This window comes from Opisthocomus hoazin, chromosome 1 (assembly GCF_030867145.1).
Source record: "Opisthocomus hoazin isolate bOpiHoa1 chromosome 1, bOpiHoa1.hap1, whole genome shotgun sequence".
NCBI lineage: Eukaryota > Metazoa > Chordata > Aves > Opisthocomiformes > Opisthocomidae > Opisthocomus > Opisthocomus hoazin.
In genome coordinates, this window is record NC_134414.1 from 36,506,881 (window position 1) to 36,527,252 (window position 20,372).

At 49.9% G+C, this 20,372-nt stretch overlaps 1 protein-coding gene and 1 long non-coding RNA gene across 6 annotated transcripts in view; both read left to right on the plus strand.

Moving 5' to 3' along the window:
- Positions 1-2,461, plus strand: part of TSC22D1 (TSC22 domain family member 1) — a 95,193-nt gene extending 92,732 nt beyond the window's left edge. For all 4 annotated transcript variants that reach the window (XM_075422227.1, XM_075422219.1, XM_075422252.1 and 1 more), the window contains 2 exons: positions 179-230; positions 1,030-2,461. In XM_075422227.1, the coding sequence (XP_075278342.1) occupies positions 179-230; positions 1,030-1,287 (310 nt within the window). In that variant the 3' untranslated portion in view covers positions 1,288-2,461. The remainder of the gene's footprint in view (positions 1-178; positions 231-1,029) is intronic.
- A 2,961-nt stretch (positions 2,462-5,422) lies between these two features.
- On the plus strand, positions 5,423-18,139 carry LOC142362564 (uncharacterized). 2 transcript variants are annotated; one of them, XR_012765158.1, is made up of 3 exons: positions 5,423-5,905; positions 7,485-7,894; positions 13,463-18,139. It is a non-coding gene; the product is annotated as an uncharacterized LOC142362564 (long non-coding RNA). The 2 variants fall into 2 exon arrangements; XR_012765162.1 differs by having other exon boundaries at positions 5,423-5,582.
- The last annotated feature ends 2,233 nt before the right edge of the window (positions 18,140-20,372 follow it).

Consider the following 20,372-nt stretch of genomic DNA (forward strand, 5'->3'; position numbering starts at 1 on the left):
GGGGTTCGGGGCGGCTTCAGCGGTTGCTTTGCTGCAGTGGAGCATCCCGGCGGGGCAGCGTGAGGATGGCTGCCCCAGCCGGCTGGCTGCCCGCGGCTCCCGTCTCCTAAATAATTCAGCCGCTGCGAATGGTGTGTGTTGTTTTTTTCATTTTTCCCTCTTTCTTCCTCTCTTGCAGCTCCTCTGGTGCAAGCGTGGTAGCTATCGACAACAAAATCGAGCAGGCGATGGTAGGTACCCGGCGGGGCTGAGACCCGGGCTGGCGTTGAGAGCCGTAAACAATGTGGGGGTGCGGCGGGCGGCGCGTCCCGGGGAGGCACGGCTTCGGGCTGGGGGGGGGCTCTTCGGGTTGTGGTTTTTTTACCCGTGATGGTTTAATTGACCGGAGCCTTCCCGGGGGGGAGGAACGGGAGGGAGTGAGGGCATCGCTTCTCCTGCCCGGCGGTCGGTCCCGGCCCCACGCGGCGGGGGGGGGTTGTTTTGGGGTGCTTTTCATGGTAATTTTTTAACTCCGCTCCGGGCCGCCCGGGCAGGCGGGCGCGCAGCCGGAGCCGCCGCTCAGCCCTGGTCCCGGCGGCCGGGTCCGGCGGCTCCCCCGGGGCCCGGCCGCCCTTTGTTACCGGAGCGGTGCCTGGGAGCCGCTCTCCCGGGAGCCTCCGCCGACTGTTGCTAGGCAAACTGCGAGCCTTTAACTCCCGGCTATAAATAACTCGGCCGCCCATTGGCCGGGCCGCGCTCTGACGTCACCCGCGGCCGCGCACGGCCGGCGGGAGGGAGGGAAATGCGGCAACCTGCGCCGAGAACTGGCTGCAGCCGGTGCGCGGGGGGGCGGGGTCTGGCGCGGGGGCGGGGCCTGGCGGCCGGGGGGGCGGGGCCCGCCGCGGAGCCGCACGTGTGCGGCGGGGCCAGGGGCAGCGCGTTGTCCCGTCCCCCCCCTCCGGTCCCGGTCCCCGTGTGGGGTGGGTGAGCCCCGGCACGGCCCGGGCTGCCCCCCTGACGTGCGGCCTTGCCCTCTGTTCTGCGTTTCAGGACCTGGTGAAGAGCCACTTGATGTACGCGGTGAGGGAGGAGGTGGAGGTGCTCAAGGAGCAAATCAAAGAGCTGATAGAGAAGAACTCGCAGCTGGAGCAAGAGAACACCCTGCTAAAAACGCTTGCCAGCCCGGAGCAGCTCGCCCAGTTCCAGGCGCAGCTGCAGACTGGTTCCCCGCCTTCCTCTTCCCAGTCACAAGGGACGGCGCAGCAGCCCGCTCAGCCGGCGTCACAGGGGTCGGGGCCTTCGGCGTAGCTGAGGATGTCGCTGCCGTCGTGACGGCTGGACTGCCCAGAGCAAGGACTAGCGGGAATCTGCCGCAGCCGCCTCTCATCCATTCCAAGGCACGCTGCAACCCGGACTGAGGACTCCATGCCCTGCCCACATCAGGAGAGGCTTCTCCTCCCCCCACCACCCCACCCCATGTTACACGCTCGTCTGCCTCGCTCTCTTCCCTCCCTTCCCCCTTTGGCTTGAAGGAGTCTTTATTCTTAGGTTGATTGAATAAAATAAACTTCTTCCAGAGAATTAGCACAAGCACGCTGGGGACTTGAGCGGCTTCCGCAAGTGGCTGAGGAATGAAGCTGCGTGCCTGAATTTCTTCAGTTGGTTTTTAAATCCTCCACGCGTCCAGTGATGTAACTGATACAAGTGCTTTTTCGAGCTTGGAAACGAGAAGAAATAGACTGGAGTGAAAAGCGGTGGCTCGGTCCTCCCGTAGTGCACCGGGGGTTCCAAAGTGAGGACTGGTGCATAGGATCTAAGAGGAAGAGGGAGAAAGGTAAACTCGGTGTTCAACACTTACTTGTCACCTGAAACCTTAAGTGCAAATATTTGCACCGTTTTCTGGAGCAGTGGACAGGTGCATAAAGCTGTATTATATAGAGAAGGCGGGTAGGTGACGTGCGGTTGGGTCATAGGATAACTACAATGAAGGTTATTTGCCTACTGTATATTTGTGTATTTAGTGTAATTACTTTGTAAAATAGAAAACTGTAACTATTTAGGTTGTACAGATTGAAGTTTAGTTGTTTCATTGGCTGATCTGAAGAAGTTTGAAAAGTTTTTTTTTTTTTAATGCTACATAAATAAGAACGCACCTACGCAACTGTTCAGAATTTGGCAGATTTATGCTGTTTGTGTAACTTCTGAAGTTCCCTGGCTGCTGATTATCTCAAAGTAAATCTTTGTTCATTGTAGTTTGGTTCAAGACAGGAAAAACCACTCCAAAAATTATCAAACCCTGCTAGCAAGGAATTTAAAAAAAAGAAAAAAAAAATTGGGTTTCCCGGTATGGATTTTTTGCATATGATCTGTATAGTAGTATGCATATGTTTTTGTGCATGTTCTCTAAACAGTTGTAACACGTCGATGTATTTAACTGTTGCACTTGTCAACTTTCAATAAAGCATACGATGTTGATAAATGACTGTTTGTGCCTTGTGCTGATGTTAGCTGCAGTCACTTCAGCGTGTTGCAGTGCCGATTTACAGGAGCAGCGAGGTCAGGAAGTGTAGGTCTGGGTGCCAGCTCCTGCCCCTTGGCTTCGGAGCTTTCGTTTCGGCTAAAGACGCCGCTCCCGCTTTCCACGGTTTCTTACAAACGCAGCGAGCGTGAAGCCAGACGAAGGAGCGGGGAGCGGGGGGCCTGACGAAGCCGAGCTCCCTGTTTTGGTCCAGTCCTGTACAGTCGGGGCTGCGGGGTGCCCTCTGTCCATCGAGCCGTAGGTGAGCACAGACATCTGCTGTATGATCAGCCACGAGCGTGTAAATCTCACGCAGCAGTTGTCCCCTAGCAGTGAGCTGTGCCCTTGCGCGGGCGCGGGTGGTCCCGTGCTGGCAGCAGCTCCGACGCCCTTCATTCGGGGTGACAAGGGCAGGGAGCAGCACGGCTTCCCCAGCGGAGCAGCCGTAGCGCCGCCTTCTCTCCAGAACTTCTAGTGGTGAGGCCAGGCTGAAATCTCCATGTCCCAAGAATTTCTCACTTCACCCCCGCAGCTCTTAAATCTTGATTATTTCGTACTGGTTCTGTGAGTTGGAATCGTGTGAGCTTGGCATGTGGTGTTAATTCAGCCCGCTTAGAGTTGTTTAGAGGGATTTCCAGTTCTGTGTGAAGATAAAACTTTCAGTCTGGAAAAAAAAAGTATTTTTTTCCTCTTTAGTAATGATAATTAAAATACAGCTGAATCTAAACGTACAGATTTTTAGGTGAATGGCTAGATACGGTGCGACTGGTAGCCTGCAGCCAGGCGAGCGAAGGGATTTGTGGTTTCCCAGTGGGTTCTGTTTGCTGGTGTTGAGGATGTGCATCTTGGATGCTTAGAGTATTCACCATTAAAGGGATAAAATGGTTGGCGCTTTGAGCAGTAGGATGGGGCTTTGAAAGCGGTGTCCTATAATTTGAATCCAAGGAATTAATTTGGTTGGAAATGTAAGGGTTAATTACAAAGTTTTTTTTATAGGATCTTAGAAGACTGCTTACTTCCTACAATGAAAACCGGGAGATACCATTCTTGTGGAACTGCATGTTACTGTGAAGAGTCAGGTGCAGCAGAGGAAGAGAGAAGGCTGAGGGTTCAAAGGCAGGACAGATACTTTTTTTTTTTTTTTTTTCCTCTCCTGTGTGTGTGACTTCGGCTGAGTTCTTACCTTTGGGTTCTCCTCACACAGCAGCAGGTCAGGCACTGTTTGGCTGTATCGGAGCGCGAGTAGTTGCGTTACTGTGATTGGGGTTAGCGTAGCCAAGCGCGTGCGTGAGTGTGTGGCTGTGGGAGTGTGAACTTTAATTTGTAGTTTGTGTTCTCGAGATTTCAAGACGTAATTTAAGACTGTTCTTAATGAGGAAACGCCAGAGAGAAATGCGAGATACTTTTTTTTTTTTTTTTTTTTTTTGGATGGATTAAGCTAAAATTAGAAATTGATGATAGCCTTTGTGGCAGAACAGCACTTGAATTATCTGGATCTGACAAAAGGAATGCTAATTTTGGTGCTTTTTAAATGGCTTAATTGTCTCCAGTTGCCTTTATATTCTGAATGTCTCTTTAGTACTTCCAGGCCATAACACTGAGTGTATAAAAAAGTCAATCTTAGCATGCAGATAGGCTTTTTCACCCGCTTCACTGACCAAAATTTGCAAAAAATTGTTTTTTATGTTAAAAGGAAATTAACCTCTGGATTTATTTCTTTTACTTTGTTTAAGAACAGCTTGGGCATATTCTAAATCCAAGATGTTATTTTTTTTTAACTGTTCTTTGATTCAGTATCTGGAACTCTGAAGGCTTTCGGTGAGGCAATACATCGGTATTTTTAGTACGTTGTGCTTCAATGTTGGCAAATCTGATCATTTAGTCTTAAGTTCTGAGTAGCTTTAAAACTATGGAGCTGATTTTTGGAGCTGTTTACTGTGTACTTGCGAAAGTTAGACAGAGTGATGTTTTATTGCTGAGATTATTGTATATTTATATATAATATATATTACATAGAAGTATAAATTATATATAATTTATAATAAATATTATTATTAGAGTAATAGCTCTGTTGAAGCTGAAGCCTGTCTCCATGAAACTGAGTCAAATTGACTAAAATTGCACTTGAGACCCAAACAAAGAGTAGCCGTTTCAGTCGGTGGTGGTGTAATACTTCTGGAATGAATTGTTTTGATTTTTGCTTTTGTTCTAGAACAAATCGTTTTTCAGAGCACTTTAAGTCAAATGTTATCAGTAGTCAAAAGTGCTGTCATTTTCTGCCAGAGTTTTTCCTCGTGCAAACTCTGAAATGCTCAGGTTTTCATCCACAGTGAGAATCAAATCAAATGAAATCTCTTTTGTATGTCAGGCTTTTTTGTTCTCTGCATATCTACAACTCAGTAATTCTTCAGGCTGTATTAAAGCTGTTTGTCATTTAACTTCTTGTTGACATTTAGCTGCACGCTTGCTTTATTTTTAACAGCAAGATGATAAACTGATCTAAGCAAATTATCACAGAGACCAAGTTGCTGGTTTTTTTCCTCTTGTGGCTTTTTTTTTTTTAAACCGGTGATTTTTGGTGAATAATTCTAAGGCAAGTCCAGATTGTCCAAATTGTGAGGGCTCTGTAAATACTTGGGGAAGAGAAATCCGCTTCAATAACATGCCTGAAAACTGTCTGGAGAGCAACACCCAGACAAAACCTCCCAGCAGCAGTGGAGTAAATGCTGTGCCGTGGCGATGCCTCTCCCTAATTCTTACGGAATAAATCAATGCCTGGGAGGCAGCTTTCCCGTCTTTCAACTGGAGAAAGAACCCAGAGAGGCTATTGGGGAATTAACCGCCCTTGATTTCTGTAGCTACAGTGAATGTGTTAATCTCAATACAAAGAATTTTAATTATTATTTATTCCTCGTAGGGTGGAATAGCAGTACTCGAGCTCGCTGACTGAAGGCGGACTTGTGTAGCTTAATACGTGCCGTTCGCAAAACCGCTCATTAAGCATCTTGGAATCATAGAATCATTAAGGTTGGAAAAGACCTCCAAGATCATCAAGTCCAACCCTCAACCCATCACCGCAGCTCGAGTACGTAACAGTTCACATCTTCACAGGCGTTGCGTTATTTCTTGCTTTTCTCCTCTCTCTTTGGGATTATGCGTTGTAACTTTCTGGAGAGTTTGCCGCTGGAGTGAACCTGAAGCAAGTTATGAATCCAAGGCTTTGCCTAAGCTGGAAATTAGCCCGATTCCAACCGTTGCTGGTCGGTGTAACTTCAGATGCGTGAAATGAAATGGAGGGTGGTTGCTGGAGGGAGCTCCTGGGAAGTCTGGAAGGAGCTTTGGTGCTTGAAATGCCTGTTTGAGGATACTCTGAAAAACACCTGCCGCTGGCCCGATGCTTTTCCTGCGGTGAGTAAGCAGGCTTTTCCGACTGCGTTCAGCGTGTGCCAAGCCAGGCCAACAAACAGAGTGCTTGAAAATCCCATGGCAAGGAGTTTCCAGCAGACACTGGCAACTGCCCTCCTGAATCGGGGTCCAATTTCCAGCAGGAGCGGGGCCAAGCTCAACAATGAAGTTAAAAGCCAAACCGTGAATAAACTAACTTCCTTACATTGTAAATACATCGGGAAAGGCCAGCAGTGCAAAAGGGAAAACGAGCAAAACTGCCATGACTTTCCTTGAAACTAAGCCCCAGGTGGTGGATGTTCATCGTGATGCCCCCGGGGAGAGTTGCGCTGGGCCAAGAGGCAAGCGAGGTTGGGTAGGACATGGCCAAGAGGCCCCCGAAGTGTAGCACGACGGGAATTCGGGTAGCTGAGGAAAGGGAAAACAGTTCTCAAAAAAAAACGTCGTTCCTGAGCTAAGCCAGGTTCTTAGGTCATCTGGAAGCTTAACTTTGATTCTTCAGCTGCGTTGGGTGGGGGTGGCTTTTCAGTGGTGCGTATGTGGTAATGCACGCTGGATGCGGTTCAAGCCGTCATGAGAAAGTGGCTACGGGCGAAGAAAAAATGAAAGGTCATAACACTCCACAGTCTTCTAGTTTGGGTGGACTGAGGACTCGGTTCTCCCTCTTTGGAGCTCTGAAGGCACCGTAAAACATCGACAAGTTGAGATTTGGCAAGCGTGAGCTCAGGGCTACTTGCTTGGAAGTACTGAAAGCACAGAGAATAAAATTTTGTAGGCTTTTAAAAAACAAAGTCAAGAGGAACAAACCTCTATGGCCTTCAGAAAGGAAAGCGGATCTGTTATTCATCAGGGAGCATGGCAAGGGAGGCAGATGAATTTATTTGTGGATTATTTAAATTACTGTCAGCTGCTGTCCGGTCCAATGTACGCTCAAGATCTCTGGGAGCTGGGTATCTGTGCTGAGCTCTCAGATCTCCCCCCAAAATCTTGTTTAAAGCGTCTGCCTGCGTTCCGCTCCCCGTGGAGGCTGCAGTAAATGGCCGTTCTTCCTTCCGTTAGTTTCATTACGGAGAACCAGCCTGCTCTGCCTCTCCGCTGCTGCTTTAATCAAAGCTCTGCTACCAGATAGCCATCAGAGGAGACATCTGCAATTCAATTAGATGTGTGCTTAAACTCGCGATCTCTGTGAAACTGGCCGCTGCCAGGACAGAGTGCCCTCCGCGCCGTGGGCTGGCCGGGGCTGCGGGGCTCTGCTCCAGCGCTTCTGCATCCTGCCGCTGCTTGAGGGGAGACAGCTTATGGGGGCTTGAAATGCATAGGACACTGGTGGGAGCTTGGTTCTTCTTTGCAAAGCAGGAGAGAAGCTAGAAACTCAGGTCTGCTCCAGAGCCATCATATCTGCTTTATAACTTATGGAGAGCAGTTGGTGCAGAGCAGCATCCTTCTGCTTCAGGAGGTAGAATGAAGAGGCTCCCAAGGTGCTCCTGGGGTAAATTATTGCACCTTTTGCATGGGCATGAAAGCGTGATAAATTGATGGCAACATCCATGCTAAAAGAAGTCTGACTTCTTTATTTTCACAGGCTTTGCAGTCTCCAGTGCTGTAAATGGCTGTCCCCTGGTGCCAGCCACCTCCAGGGCCACCATTCTTGCTTGCAGCGACCATATGAGGTGACCAAGACAAGGTCCAAATACCTTCTGGGCAGGCCAGACCACCGAGACGCTGTGAGGAACAGCTCTTTGGAAACACTTCCATGAGCCTAGAGATAAAGGTGACTTCCAGGTGATGTCCCTGATCTGTACCACAACCTCGTTTACAAACGCTCCAGAAGGATGTTACAAAGTGCTGTAGTGATCTTGCTTGAAGCCTTTCTAAGAACTGACTATACAGGCTCGCAAAATCACAAGTGAAAGCAGCCAGAATGGAGGTTTGTGTGGGCTTGCTTGGAGAAGATGCAGCTCACAAAAACCCCAAGCCCGAAGAGAAGTGAAGGTGAGCGTGGGGAGTGGATGTGGCTCGCAGCTCGCTGCAAGCTCTCCTGCCTTCAGGGAGCAGCGGCCTCCAGTTGACAGAGGAGCAGGTTTAGTGCTTACCTGGGGTGGGAGAAAAGCGAGTTGGGGATCAGGGCAACGCGAGGGAGTATAGCCCTGATGGGCTGGGGTGCTGTAGCTGTCCGTACCCACTGAGGGTAGGGTTTAGGAAAGCCCTGGTAAGCGCCCTGCAGCCATGGGGTTTCTCCACCTACCATTCCCAAGGGACCCACCCCAAAGGTGACAGTAGAAGTGCTTCAGGTCTGTCAGGGTGAGGTGAGAAGAGGGTGGAAGTGTAAGTACTTGTAGGCGGTGCAGGGAAAAGTCCCCTAGCCCTTCTCCCCCTCTCCATCAGCTTTAACTTCCAATCCAGTGAGCAACGGTGGTGGATCAAGTTCAGTCATGCTCTTAATGAACAGCAGCTCCCCGTTTAATGGGTTCGTGTAGAGGATCTGAGCCAGGACAGCTTGTTTGCTCAGGAGGCAATTACTCCTATTTACTACTTAAGTGCCATAAATGCACTTGGGCTTTCTAAGGAACAGCAGTAGCTGTATTGCTAGGGCACGTGGATAAACCTGAAGCAGCTTCAGCCAACGATAGGACAGAAGTCAGTCAGGGCTGGGGATGCTCAGGTAGATTAAGGATAGAGGGAGGCAGCGGGAGAGGCTGTATTATGGTGTGACCTGTTGGATGCCGGTATCGGTACTGGAAATATTAGAGCTGGGCAGTGATTTTACTCCAGCCCTGGGCTGCTTTGGTGGCTTTGGTAGCCAGCAAGGTCTGGGAGCAGATACTGGGGCCAAGTTGCTGTGATGAACCACGGGCAGAACAAGGGAAATTTGAAAAGGCTTGGAGACTGAGCCTCTTTTTTCCCCCCCTCCCTCCCAATATTGAAGTTCATAATACGTTTTTGATAAATAAACTGAAATCTTACAGGAGAAGGGAAGTCTAGGCATGTGGGGGAAGGAGGGGGCTGAACCTCTGCACCCCGTAGCCCAGGGAAAAACACTGGTTTTCCATGGCACTCTTACTTCCTCTCAGTGTGGCTGCTCGCAGTCAGCCCAGAGGTAAAATCAACCCATGCCACAACACTCTTTGCATTTCACCACGCTGCTTCAGTAGCAAACGCTCCTTTCTTTAAAAAAGTTTCCTTTCAGGGATGTGAAAATACAGATATTGGTTATTAGTAGTTTAGAGAGGAGAAAGCTCTCATGTCTGCAGCCTGCAGTTTACAGGAGGGTTGGACTCCTTTGCATTTCTCAAGATAAATTTAAGGTAGGCATTTGAATTAATCAAGAAGAATAAGCAATGTAAAAGAAAAAAATAAGCAGCCCAGATGAAAATAAACAAAAAACACCCTGCAGAAGGCGAGGGCAATTTTGCACATGGTGGTTTTTGGTGGCTCTGGTCATGAAAACCTTACCCCCAGTCCAGCACAGCCTGGCAGCTCGTCGCTGCTGCAGCTCCTGCCCGACTGAGTGCGTGCGGCAGCACCTGGGGCATGAGTGGAAAAAGCACCCCTTAATGAAGTGCCTGGAATTAAAATACTGCACCGCCTGCTGACTCGTCCCTTCAAACCCGTTGCTGAAGTGCTGCCCAAAAAATGTGTTGATGTTCTCAAAGGTGGGGGTTTCTGTTAGAGAGCAAGCCCCTTGCTGGGGTCGCGGGACCTCCCAGTGTGGACACGGCTGTGCTTGGGCAGTGGCTATTCCAGCTATTCTCTTCCGTGCAAGTGCTGTCATCCTGGTGTTGCTGCGTTTAAAGCGATGCTTTCTGCTCCGTATAAATTGAGCAATTCGGTGCATTGTCCATCCGTAACACCCTTGCCTGGGCTGCCAGTGAGGACTGGCCCAGCCCCACACCTCCATCTGCAGCTGACACACGAGGGAAGGCGTGGAGCCCTCCATGTCCCCGATCATCATCTCACCTTCCCGCAGCCAACAACTTAAGGATTTTCCAAACCGTAGGCTGCGGCTGGACACCCACATTTTAGAATTGCCGTTGGACGTGTCCTCCAGGCATGCACTTAAATTGATTTCCACTCTTGCACTTGCTCTGCAAGTTGTCCCGTTCCAGTCTCACTCCTTGGGGCTCAGGCTTGCTCCCTGGTGTAGCAGCACCCCTGGAGCCGGCGCTGGCCCCGGTCCATGCTGTCAGCCCACGGGCATCGCTTCAGACGTGGAGTTTTCTGCTCTGCGGGTGTTGCCTGGCACTTGGTGTCGTCAGCTCCTCTGCAAGTCCTCTTCCTTGTCGTTTCAGGTAGGTTCACACAGCTAAAGCAGTGTTCTCTGCAGACCTGAGGAGTCACGTTATTGCTCGCTACAGCTACCTGAAAGGAGGTTGTAGTGAGGCAGGTGTTGGTCTCTTCTCCCAAGTAACTAGCGATAGGATGAGAGGCAATGGCCTCAAGTCGTGTCAGGGCAGGCTTAGATTGGATATTAGGAAAAATTTCTTTACTGAAAGAGTGGTCAGGCATTGGAACAGGCTGCCCAGGGAAGTGGTGGAGTCACCATCCCTGGAGGTGTTTAAAAAACGTGTAGATGTGGCACTTCGGGACATGGTTTAGCAGGTGTGGTGGTGTTGGGGTGTCAGTTGGACTTGATGATCTTAGAGGTCTTTTCCAACCTTAATGATTCTGTGATTCTGCCTTGTCTCCTTACCTTTGCCACACTCACCTGCCCGCTCCATTACTTAAAAGAAGTAATCCTCTGCTTTCAGAAAAGGAGAGGACTTTGGGTATTGGCATCACAGAATCACAGAATCACAGAATCACAGAATAGTAGGGGTTGGAAGGGACCTCTGTGGGTCATCTAGTCCAACCCCCCCGCCGAAGCAGGGTCACCTACAGCAGGCTGCACAGGACCTTGTCCAGGCGGGTCTTGAATATCTCCAGAGAAGGAGACTCCACAACCTCCCTGGGCAGCCTGTTCCAGTGCTCCGTCACCCTCAGAGAGAAGAAGTTCCTCCTCATGTTCAGACGGAACTTCCTGTGCCTCAGTTTGTGCCCATTACCCCTTGTCCTGTCACTGGGCACCACTGAAAAGAGCTTGGCCCCATCCTCCTGACACCCACCCTTCAGATATTTGTAGGCATTTATAAGGTCCCCTCGCAGCCTTCTCTTCTTCAGGCTGAACAAGCCCAGTTCCCTCAACCTCTCCTCGTAGTGGAGATGCTCCAGTCCCCTCACCATCCTTGTAGCCCTCCGCTGGACTCTCTCCAGTAGCTCTTCATCCTTCTTGAACTGGGGAGCCCAGAACTGGACACAGTACTCTAGATGAGGCCTCACCAGGGTAGTGTAGAGGGGAAGGAGAACCTCCCTTGTCCTGCTGGCCACACTCTTCTTGATGCACCCCAGGATCCCATTGGCCTTCTTGGCAGCCAGGGCACACTGCTGGCTCATAGTTAACCTGTCGTCCACCAGGACACCCAGGTCCCTCTCCGCAGAGCTGCTCTCCAGCAGGTCCACCCCAAGCCTGTACTGGTGCATGAGGTTGTTCCTCCCCAGGTGCAGGACCCTGCACTTGCCCTTGTTGAACCTCATCAGGTTCCTCTCTGCCCAGCTCTCCAGCCTATCCAGGTCACGCTGAATGGCAGCACAGCCTTCCGGTGTATCTACCACACCTCCCAGTTTGGTGTCGTCAGCAAACTTGCTGAGGGTACATTCTAACTCTTCATCCAGGTCGTTGATGAAGAAGTTAAACAAGACTGGGCCCAGTACTGACCCCTGAGGGACACCACTTGTCACCAGCCTCCAACTAGACTCAGCGCCGCTGATGACAACCCTCTGAGTTCTGCCATTCAGCCAGTTCTCTATCCACTTCACCGACCACTCATCCAGCCCACACTTCCTCAGCTTCCCTAGGAGGATATCATGGGAGACTGTGTCGAAAGCCTTGCTGAAGTCAAGGTAGACAACATCCACAGCTCTCCCTTTGTCTACCCAGCCAGTCATGTCATCGTAGAAAGCTATCAGATTGGTCAGGCATGATTTCCCCTTGGTGAATCCATGCTGACTACTCCTGATAACCTTCTTTTCTTCCACTTGCTTGATGATGGCCTCCAGGATAAGCTGCTCCATCACCTTTCCCGGGATGGAGGTGAGGCTGACCGGCCTGTAGTTCCCTGGGTCCTCCTTCTTGCCCTTTTTGAAGATTGGAGTGACATTGGCCTTTCTCCAGTCCTCGGGCACCTCTCCAGTCCTCCAGGACCTCTCAAAGATGATGGAGAGTGGCTCAGCAATGACATCCGCCAGCTCCCTCAGCACTCGTGGGTGCATTCCATCGGGGCCCATGGATTTGTGGACATCCAGATCGCTTAAGCGATCCCTCACACAGTCCTCCTTGACCAAGGGAAAGTCGTCCTCTCTGTAGGCTTCTTCTCTTACCTCCGGGGCCTGGGATTCCTGAGGGCCAGTCTTAGCACTGAAGACTGAAGCAAAGAAGGCATTCATTAGCTCTGCCTTCTCCGCATCCTCCGTCACCAGGACACCCTCCTCATTCAGCAGCGGCCCCACGTTGTCCCTAGCCTTCCTTTTGCTGCTGATGTAGTTGAAAACATCCCTTATTAGCATTGATTTTATTTGTTTTTGTGGGTGAATCATTAGACAAAGCATCGTTAAATGGCTCACTTTCATTCCTGTGCAAACTTTTACTTTCCCTTTCTCTGACGAGGATGTCATCCTGGCAGGGCTGAGGGCAAACCAGCTAAAGGAAGGTTTAAATCAAAGCGCTTCCACCCTTTTGACATGTTGCCTATGAAAACTCAGACACCTTTTTCCTTTCTCTTTCTGAAAGGAGGGAAAAGAACAACATTTACTTTTGGTCTCAATTTTCACAAAACTCCATTTCTAGCTATGCTCGACTCCAAAGTTTGCCAGTGAGGCTGTTTGGCTAAGTCAGTACAGACATACAGACACATATATCTCTATCTATATCTGTCAGCTGTGATCTGTGTTAGAAACACACTCAGGATACACCTTCAGCATTGCTAATTTCTGATGGCCTTATGATAACGACAGATAGATTTGATGTTCCCATGAAAGTCTGAGCGTTTGAAATCGTGCTGCTCCTATGAGACTCGTACCTCCTATTAAGAGTGAGTCAGCTTCTAGCCTTCAATTTCTGACGAAAAGAGCTGAAAATATCAATAAGCTGTAATACATAGAGCCATAAATCAGAAAAGAAGTAACAGAAAAAATATTCCAAAATTATTTCTTAAGATTGCGTGACACATTCGACCCTGATTTAGGGCGTTTTTGAATGCTTTGACAGCTCTGAAATTGTGTTGGAGCAAGGCTGCTGTGCCTTGTTCTTGGGCTCTGACGGGAGCACAAGCTGCCTTTGGTGTTACGGTGCCCTGATCCTGCCGCACGTTAGTGAAGGGTTTGGGGTTAAACAGAGAAACAGGATCAATCTTCATGCTTCACAAAGTGGGGCTGAAATATTTTATTCTTGAAGCGTGACAGTTTCATGATGTTTAAGCATATGTTGGATCTTTAATCTTAAATAACTTTTATCGGTTTCTTTTTTAGGGAGCATTTTTGTACACACAGTGTTTTGTCCAGTGACTCATATGCAAATAAGCAAGCTGACATACTAATTGCTTTTGAAGAGGGAATAAATCATTACACTGTTCTGGATCATCAAAAGCAATTCAATCTGTTCCTCAAGGCAGGAATAAAGGTTGCGACCTTGTTTGCAAAGACGGAGAAGGCAAACGGCCGCTCGCTTGTCGCCGTGCAAACCGGTGAGGAGAAGCAGCATTCAAGCTGGGGTCGTGTAGAGGATCTGAGCCACTCAAAATTAGACTTTGCTTTTGCTTCAGAAGCAATGGTGTTCGTTCATTCACCCCAAAAAACCTCTCTGGAGTGCTTTAACTGTAGCATCTACAACCTGGGCGCTCTGTAGCACCACCTGCTCCGTAGTAGATGGCTTCCTTGGAGAAGGGGCTCTGGCAAACCATGCCCTTCAGTGCCTGGTGGGACGGCCACCCTGCAGCCCTCGGAGCTTTCTCACAGCGGCCCTGACAGCGAGGGCACGTCCAAGAAATGGGAACCCTCCGACACCAAGTTTCCTAAAGCTCAGGTTGCGTTTTGCAGTGAAGGGTCAAGAGAAAGCATGGACTTCTTTGTTCTCCAGAAGCTGCTGGCTAAATCGACTCGACTGAAAAACAGCAAGGGCCATTTCCAACAATAATAACCTGCTGCAGTAACGAGCCTGTCTCCAGTCCCCTGCGTGCGCTGTCGCCTTTGCAGAACTCCATCAGGAGCGTGGCAAAGGAGGAGAGCGCTGTCCTTTGGAAAAGTAGAAGTCTGACCCTTTCCTCCCCCAGCAGCCATGAAGCTGTCTGTCTATCCTGAGCCAGCTAGGAGATTTAGTTTCTCTCACCTGGCCTAAAACGTGTGGACAGGGAGGTTTCCGAGGGCGCAGTTCCTTTGACAGCTGTATTCTGCTGTCAGCCAAAAGAATGAAGCCAAACACCGCGGCCCTAGGATGACACGTAAGGCGTTTCCCACGTGCTGCGTGAAGTCTGGCAACTGCTGCCCGAGGTCTGGGCACGTCTGGGGCCGCTCCGCCTGGAAGATGGTTGTGCAGGCGGCCTGTTTCCTCCACCCATGCAAACAGAGGGATGGAACATACAGTACGTTGCCGCTCCTGGCAAGGTTAAACCGAAGGGCTTCTCTGGAGCAGGTAAATATGAAGGGTTCCCTGCACCATTTACTTAATGGGGGCAAGGCACTTTGAAGAGGGGCGGCAGGTTAATAGATCAGTCCTTCTGGAGACGTCTTGGGTGCTGGGAGAGGCATGAGCATCTTCCAAAAACGTGTTTAGGAACTAATGGGGCGAATGACACATTTGGGACCTGGACTATCAGTGTGTGGTGCACCTCAGCATGGTACCTCAGTGATCTTGGAATTCTGCTGGCTGGTGAAGGGTGAGTATTTACTGCCCGTGCCACAGGGAGTAATGACATGGCAGGAGCTGCCAAGCACAGCCAAGTGAGCTGTCAAATGCTGCGATTGAAGGCTCTGCTGCACTTCTCCAGGGGTCTCTGCCCGTGAACCGCATTTATCTTGGTGTGCATCACCCCTACCAACTTTGCTAGCCCAAATCAAAGTCCTCCTTCCCTGAGGTGAACAGGCATGGCTGATGGAGCCTCCCACAGCGGGACAGGCTCGTGGTGCCACGTGGCATTCATCTGCTTCTGGGCACCAGGTGGTCCTCACGTCAGACTAGAGGGGAGATTTTTGGAGACGTTTCTGTCTTGTTGGCAAACTACTGTTGTATCTAGGCCACAGCTCCATAATATTTTCATTTGGGAAGAGATGGGTTCTTTGGGAGTTGTGGTTGTTGCTTCCCGTTGGTTTCCCTCTCTTAGTGAGGAGGGGAGCCCTCGGGCATGCTGGGCTGTGTGGTTGGCTGGGTTGTCCACAACATGGGGCGTGGAGGAACAACATGAGCTAATTGCTGACTCCATGGGGTGCTAAAGCATTGCAGGTGGTAGGAAAAGCTTTGATTTTTGCCCGGAGAGGGCGAGAAAGGGGAAGAGGTGCTAACAGCCAACCAGTAATAATAATAAGCAGTAAACAACGTGTGGAAAACAGGTCCTCTTGTTACAGGGGAGAAAATACCGAATTCTCGGCTCTCCAGGATAAACCAACTTTGTGCTGACGCACCGTGAATGCAGTCTTTCAGGAAGAAAAGCATGAAAGCTGTGAATTTTGGGGGAGCCCTAGGGAACAAAGCTCGTATTCCTGTTGGCTGGTTTGCAACACCCAACCCCCACCTCTAGCCTCCCAGGCTTTGGATTTCTGACTTTTTTTCCCAATAATGATTTATTACACCTTAAAATACTTACCGCTGGGTTGAAACGATACACGTACACAATCCTACAGCTGGTGTTTCTAAACAGCCTGTGCTTAAAAGGGGAGAAGATGAGCTAAGGCTCAATTGTGTCTCAAGCAGCCTTTGCTCCGCAGATGCTGGAAAGTCATTCTCAGGACAGTGACACTCACCGACCCGAAGCGTTGGGAGAGGAAAGCAGACCCAAACGTGAAGTTTGTACTGTGCATGCTGACACAAAACCCTGGTGTGCGGCGGTCTGGGCTGCGCTTGGACATGGTCCGTGTGTTGACGCTGCACCAGCGTGTGGTTCTATCACTACAGACAGTTCCTCGTGCCAAAAAGCCCACAGACCTGCGCTGCCTGGGGTCTCCTCCTGACCTTGGGCGGTGTGATACAAGTCCTTCAACCCCAGACAGGTTCAGAAGAGTGTTATGAAATGAAGCTATCTGGGAAGCCGAGGACTTTCCCTTGGAAGGGTTGAGTGCTGTGCCTCAGATGGCACATCCCGGGCATGGGAGATGGTGATCTGCACCACCACCAATGCAGCAAATGTCAGTGATGCGGCAGGCTGGGGGTAAGGACACGAAACCAGGTTTGGGAAAACCTGAGACTTGTTATGTCTGAGCTGGGATTCATCCCACATAATTGCAGGGATGTCATAAAATGGATGTGGAATGGCTGAACCTTCAAGGGACTTATGGAGGTCATCTGATGCAACTGGCCGCTCAGAGCGGGGCTAACTTTGGCAGTAGAGCAGGTCACTCAGGGCTGTGTCCAGCTGAGTTTTGGAAACCTCCAAGGACAAAGATCCCACAACCCCTCTTGTCAACGTCTTCCAGTTTTTGTGATGTCTTTTTCGCTATTAGTCAATCAGACTTTTCTTTGATGCAGCTTTTGTCTGGTTTCTACAACAGAGTCACCCTTGATTCCTTTATAATCGTTTGTAGAGAACCAAATTTCAGGCCCCTGAAGTTTCTCACCTCTTTTAGGATGAGGTGAATTGCAAGTTTCAAATGAGGATCGCCCACCTTTCCCTGCTGATGAGACAGGCTCCCCTCAGGCATGATGCTGCCCTTCGGCTACCAGTTATTCTGGGCTGCGGACACCCCCTCCAGCTGCCGTGCCCGTTGGAGACAGCTAACCTGTTCTTGGCTGTGGTTGTCCACCTGGAAAGCTAGAATGGCATTTCTCGATGAAGCAAGAGCAGACTCGCTTTTAGGGGGAGGAAAAGGGGCTGGTTGCCTTCCTCTGCTCCACCTGCAGCTCCCGTGTGCAGGGACCACACGTCCACACTCATGCCCAGCTCCTCTCCAGTGCCTGGGCGCTTGGCCTAGATGACGATGGCAGAGCCCTTCTCCTCTTCAGCATGCAAATTAAGACAGAAATGACAACGTGCATGTGTTGGGTGTTTTTTTTCCCCAGCGTGTAACCACCACAGTATTTGTGTTGTTGGAAAGCTGGGGGCTGTCCATGGAGGCATCCTGCATCCCGGGATAAAAGGCAAACACGTGTACGGGGGGCTGGTGGGAGCGGCGCGTTTGAGAAACATGGATGAAATAATCCTCCAGCAATTAATTTATTTAGGAATGACAATAAAGCCAGCAGGTGATTCTTTTGTTCTCTGGCAGGGACAATAATCTTTTGTACATAAAAAAGGCTTTTAAGAAAAGATTTTCAAGTCGACTCCATCAGAATTTTTTTCAATGGAGTGTTTTTGACAGAAGATTCCGATTTGTTGAAATGAAAAGGATTACAAAAAAATATTTAAAAACACTACAAGAAGGTCACAGTTTGGTAGAGAAAAATATTAAAGGAATGCTTTCGATTCATAAATTGTTCATTTTAAAAAAAATCTGGAATTTCACACTGGTATTTTGAATGTCGTTTGTTACGTAGGGTGGGTTTTTTGACATTATGGCTGACATGTCGTGAAATCATCACGCACATAACATCTTATCATTTCTAGCTCAGAGTGTTGCCTGTTTGTTGTAATGAAACAGTTTGGCACCTGATCAAAGTGTCTCCTGCCTGTCTTGTTAAAAAAAAAGTAATGTCAAACTTCCATTACAACACAGACAGGAGACACTTTGATCTAGAAAAGAAAATATGTTAGTGTTTACTAAGTGGCAGATGGTTTTAATAGTTTTAAAATGAAACAGAATAAAAAAAATAGTAAGATACCCTTATATAATATGCAGCACTAATGAAATGCCATGAAATGATATGGAAAAAAAAAAACCCAACAGGGAGAAATAGTAAAGTGAAAGTAGGAAATGGCATACCTAGAGAGTGACATTTTTTTGTTTTTTGGTGGGGGTCTTTCCGTTGCTATTTGCTTTTGACCTGGCTGGTTTTTGCTGGACACTGAGCCTCTCCTTCGTGGTGCCACTGGGATGGGGGTGCGGAGTCGGCAGGGCTGTGAGCTGGAAACGCCTGGCTTGTTTAAAAAGGGAGAGGAGGTTGACCAGTCCAACAATGATGACTCTTGCGTTGTTGCCGTTGGCTTGTTTAACGTCCAAAAAAAAATTCCATATGAGCAAGAGCATATTTTTGGTGAATATGTTTCTTAAACAAAAAAGAAACCCGAAAGAGCTGCCCAGTCTGGAGCAGAAACTTGTTGTGGTTGACTGTGGTACCTGGGGATCTGTTCCAGGAGTCAGCGTGCTGAGCCGGCGTCTGACTCAAACCGTCCGGCACCGGCTACGTGGGAAGTGAGTGCCAGCTTCACACTGTTGTGCGTAAGCATTCGTTTGTAATAATAATAATAATAATATTTTTAAAAGTTCCAGCCTCAAACAGAATCGTATGATGGTATACACACAGCGGATGTTGTCCAGAAGCAAACACACACATGGCCGTCACACAAATGCACACCGGCGAGAGCGGGGGAAAATCAGCCAGTATGGTTAAAACCAACAGAAAAGCAAAAATGTCCTTTTCTGTTGCAGCTCCTTGCCGTTAGGTAGGTTGGTAAAAGCCCGGTGAGGGTTCCTGCTCTCCTCTGCTAATCCATCCCGCCGTATTTTAAGTGTTAACTGATAACGTGAAGCCATCGCCGCTGCTGCCGGCGAGCTCAGCTGTCGCTGTACCTGCGTCCTGCAAGCGCTGGGTGCGCGCAGGCATCTGCTGGTGGGGGGGCATCCTACTGGTGTCCCAGTATGGGCTCCCAGCTGCATGGGTGTCTGCCAAACGGAAGAGCAGCTGACTGCTGGCCTTCCCGGAGCAGACTGCGGCGTGTCCCCAGAAGACACAAGACGGCCAGAAACGCCTTTGCGTTTATGCCGTCAGAACTGGGGGTGTCCAAGCCTGAGGCACAGCTGCTCTATCAGGCGAGGCAGCTGCGACACGGCGTGGCCGTGCTCCCCCGCTGTCCCCAGGGGCCCGATCCTACACTCCTGCCCCGTGCCAAGATGCCGGGCGTCTACTTGCCTTAACTGTCTGGAGGATGGAGCCAGCGCAGCTTGCAGCATGCCCTGGAAAACTTTTTGCCACAGGATTCCTTGCGTATGGCTTTATCGGGTGTTGCCTGTGATATTAGTGAAAAAGCCAAAGGGAGCAAGGACTGCATGACAGCAAAAGGGAACGACGTTCTGCAGGGGCGTCAGACTGACTTCTTCACCGGTGGCTTCAGAGATTTACCATCACTTGGAGCAGGTGCCGTCAACTTCCTGATAAATCCTAAAGGATTGAGGAGCTACTGGAGAGAGCCCAGCGGAGGGCTACGAGGGTGATGAGGGGACTGGAGCATCTCTCCTACAAGGAGAGGCTGAGGGAGCTGGACTTGTTCAGCCTGAAGAAGAGAAGGCTGCAAGGGGACCTAATAAATGCTTATAAATATCTAGAGGGTGGGTGTCAGGAGGATGGGACCAGACTCTTTTCAGTGGTGCCCAGCAACAGGACAAGGGGCAATGGGCACAAATGAAAGCACAGGAAGTTCCATCTGAACATGAGGAAGAACTTCTTGCCTCTGAGGGTGCTGGAGCACTGGAACAGGCTGCCCAGGGAGGTTGTGGAGTCTTCTTCTCTGGAGATATTCAAGACCCGCCTGGACGCAGTCCTGTGCAGCCTGCTGTAGGTGACCCTGCTTTGGCAGGGGGGTTGGACCAGATGACCCACAGAGGTCCCTTCCAACCCTGAACATTCTGTGATTCTGTGATTCATTTTGTGAAAAACACGAGGAGGGCTGGGGGGTGAGGCAGACCCCGTGTCCTGGTGGCTCTGACACAGGGGTGTGACTGCTTTTTCCTGGAAAAGCCCGTGGGAGGGCGAGAGGCTGTGTAGATGCCGTAGGCACAGCGCCCCAGCGTTCTCCGCTTTTGTGGGGGTGAAGCAGCCCATGCCCCCACCACATCTGGGAGGTTGAGGGAGTAATTTGGGAGCGGTGGGAGCCTTCCTGCTGAAAAGGCAGCAGCTTTCCACCGTGGTCTTCATGGCACATCTCCATGCGCAAGCCCATGGTGCATGAAGGGTTACTGCAGGAGGAAGCACCGGGGAAGAGGAAAGACAGATTTCAAGCCCCATGTCAGCCAAAAAGCTGAAATTGTGGGAAGCTGCTCTGAAAAGAGGGGAAAAAGGAAAGGAGATTTGAATAGATCC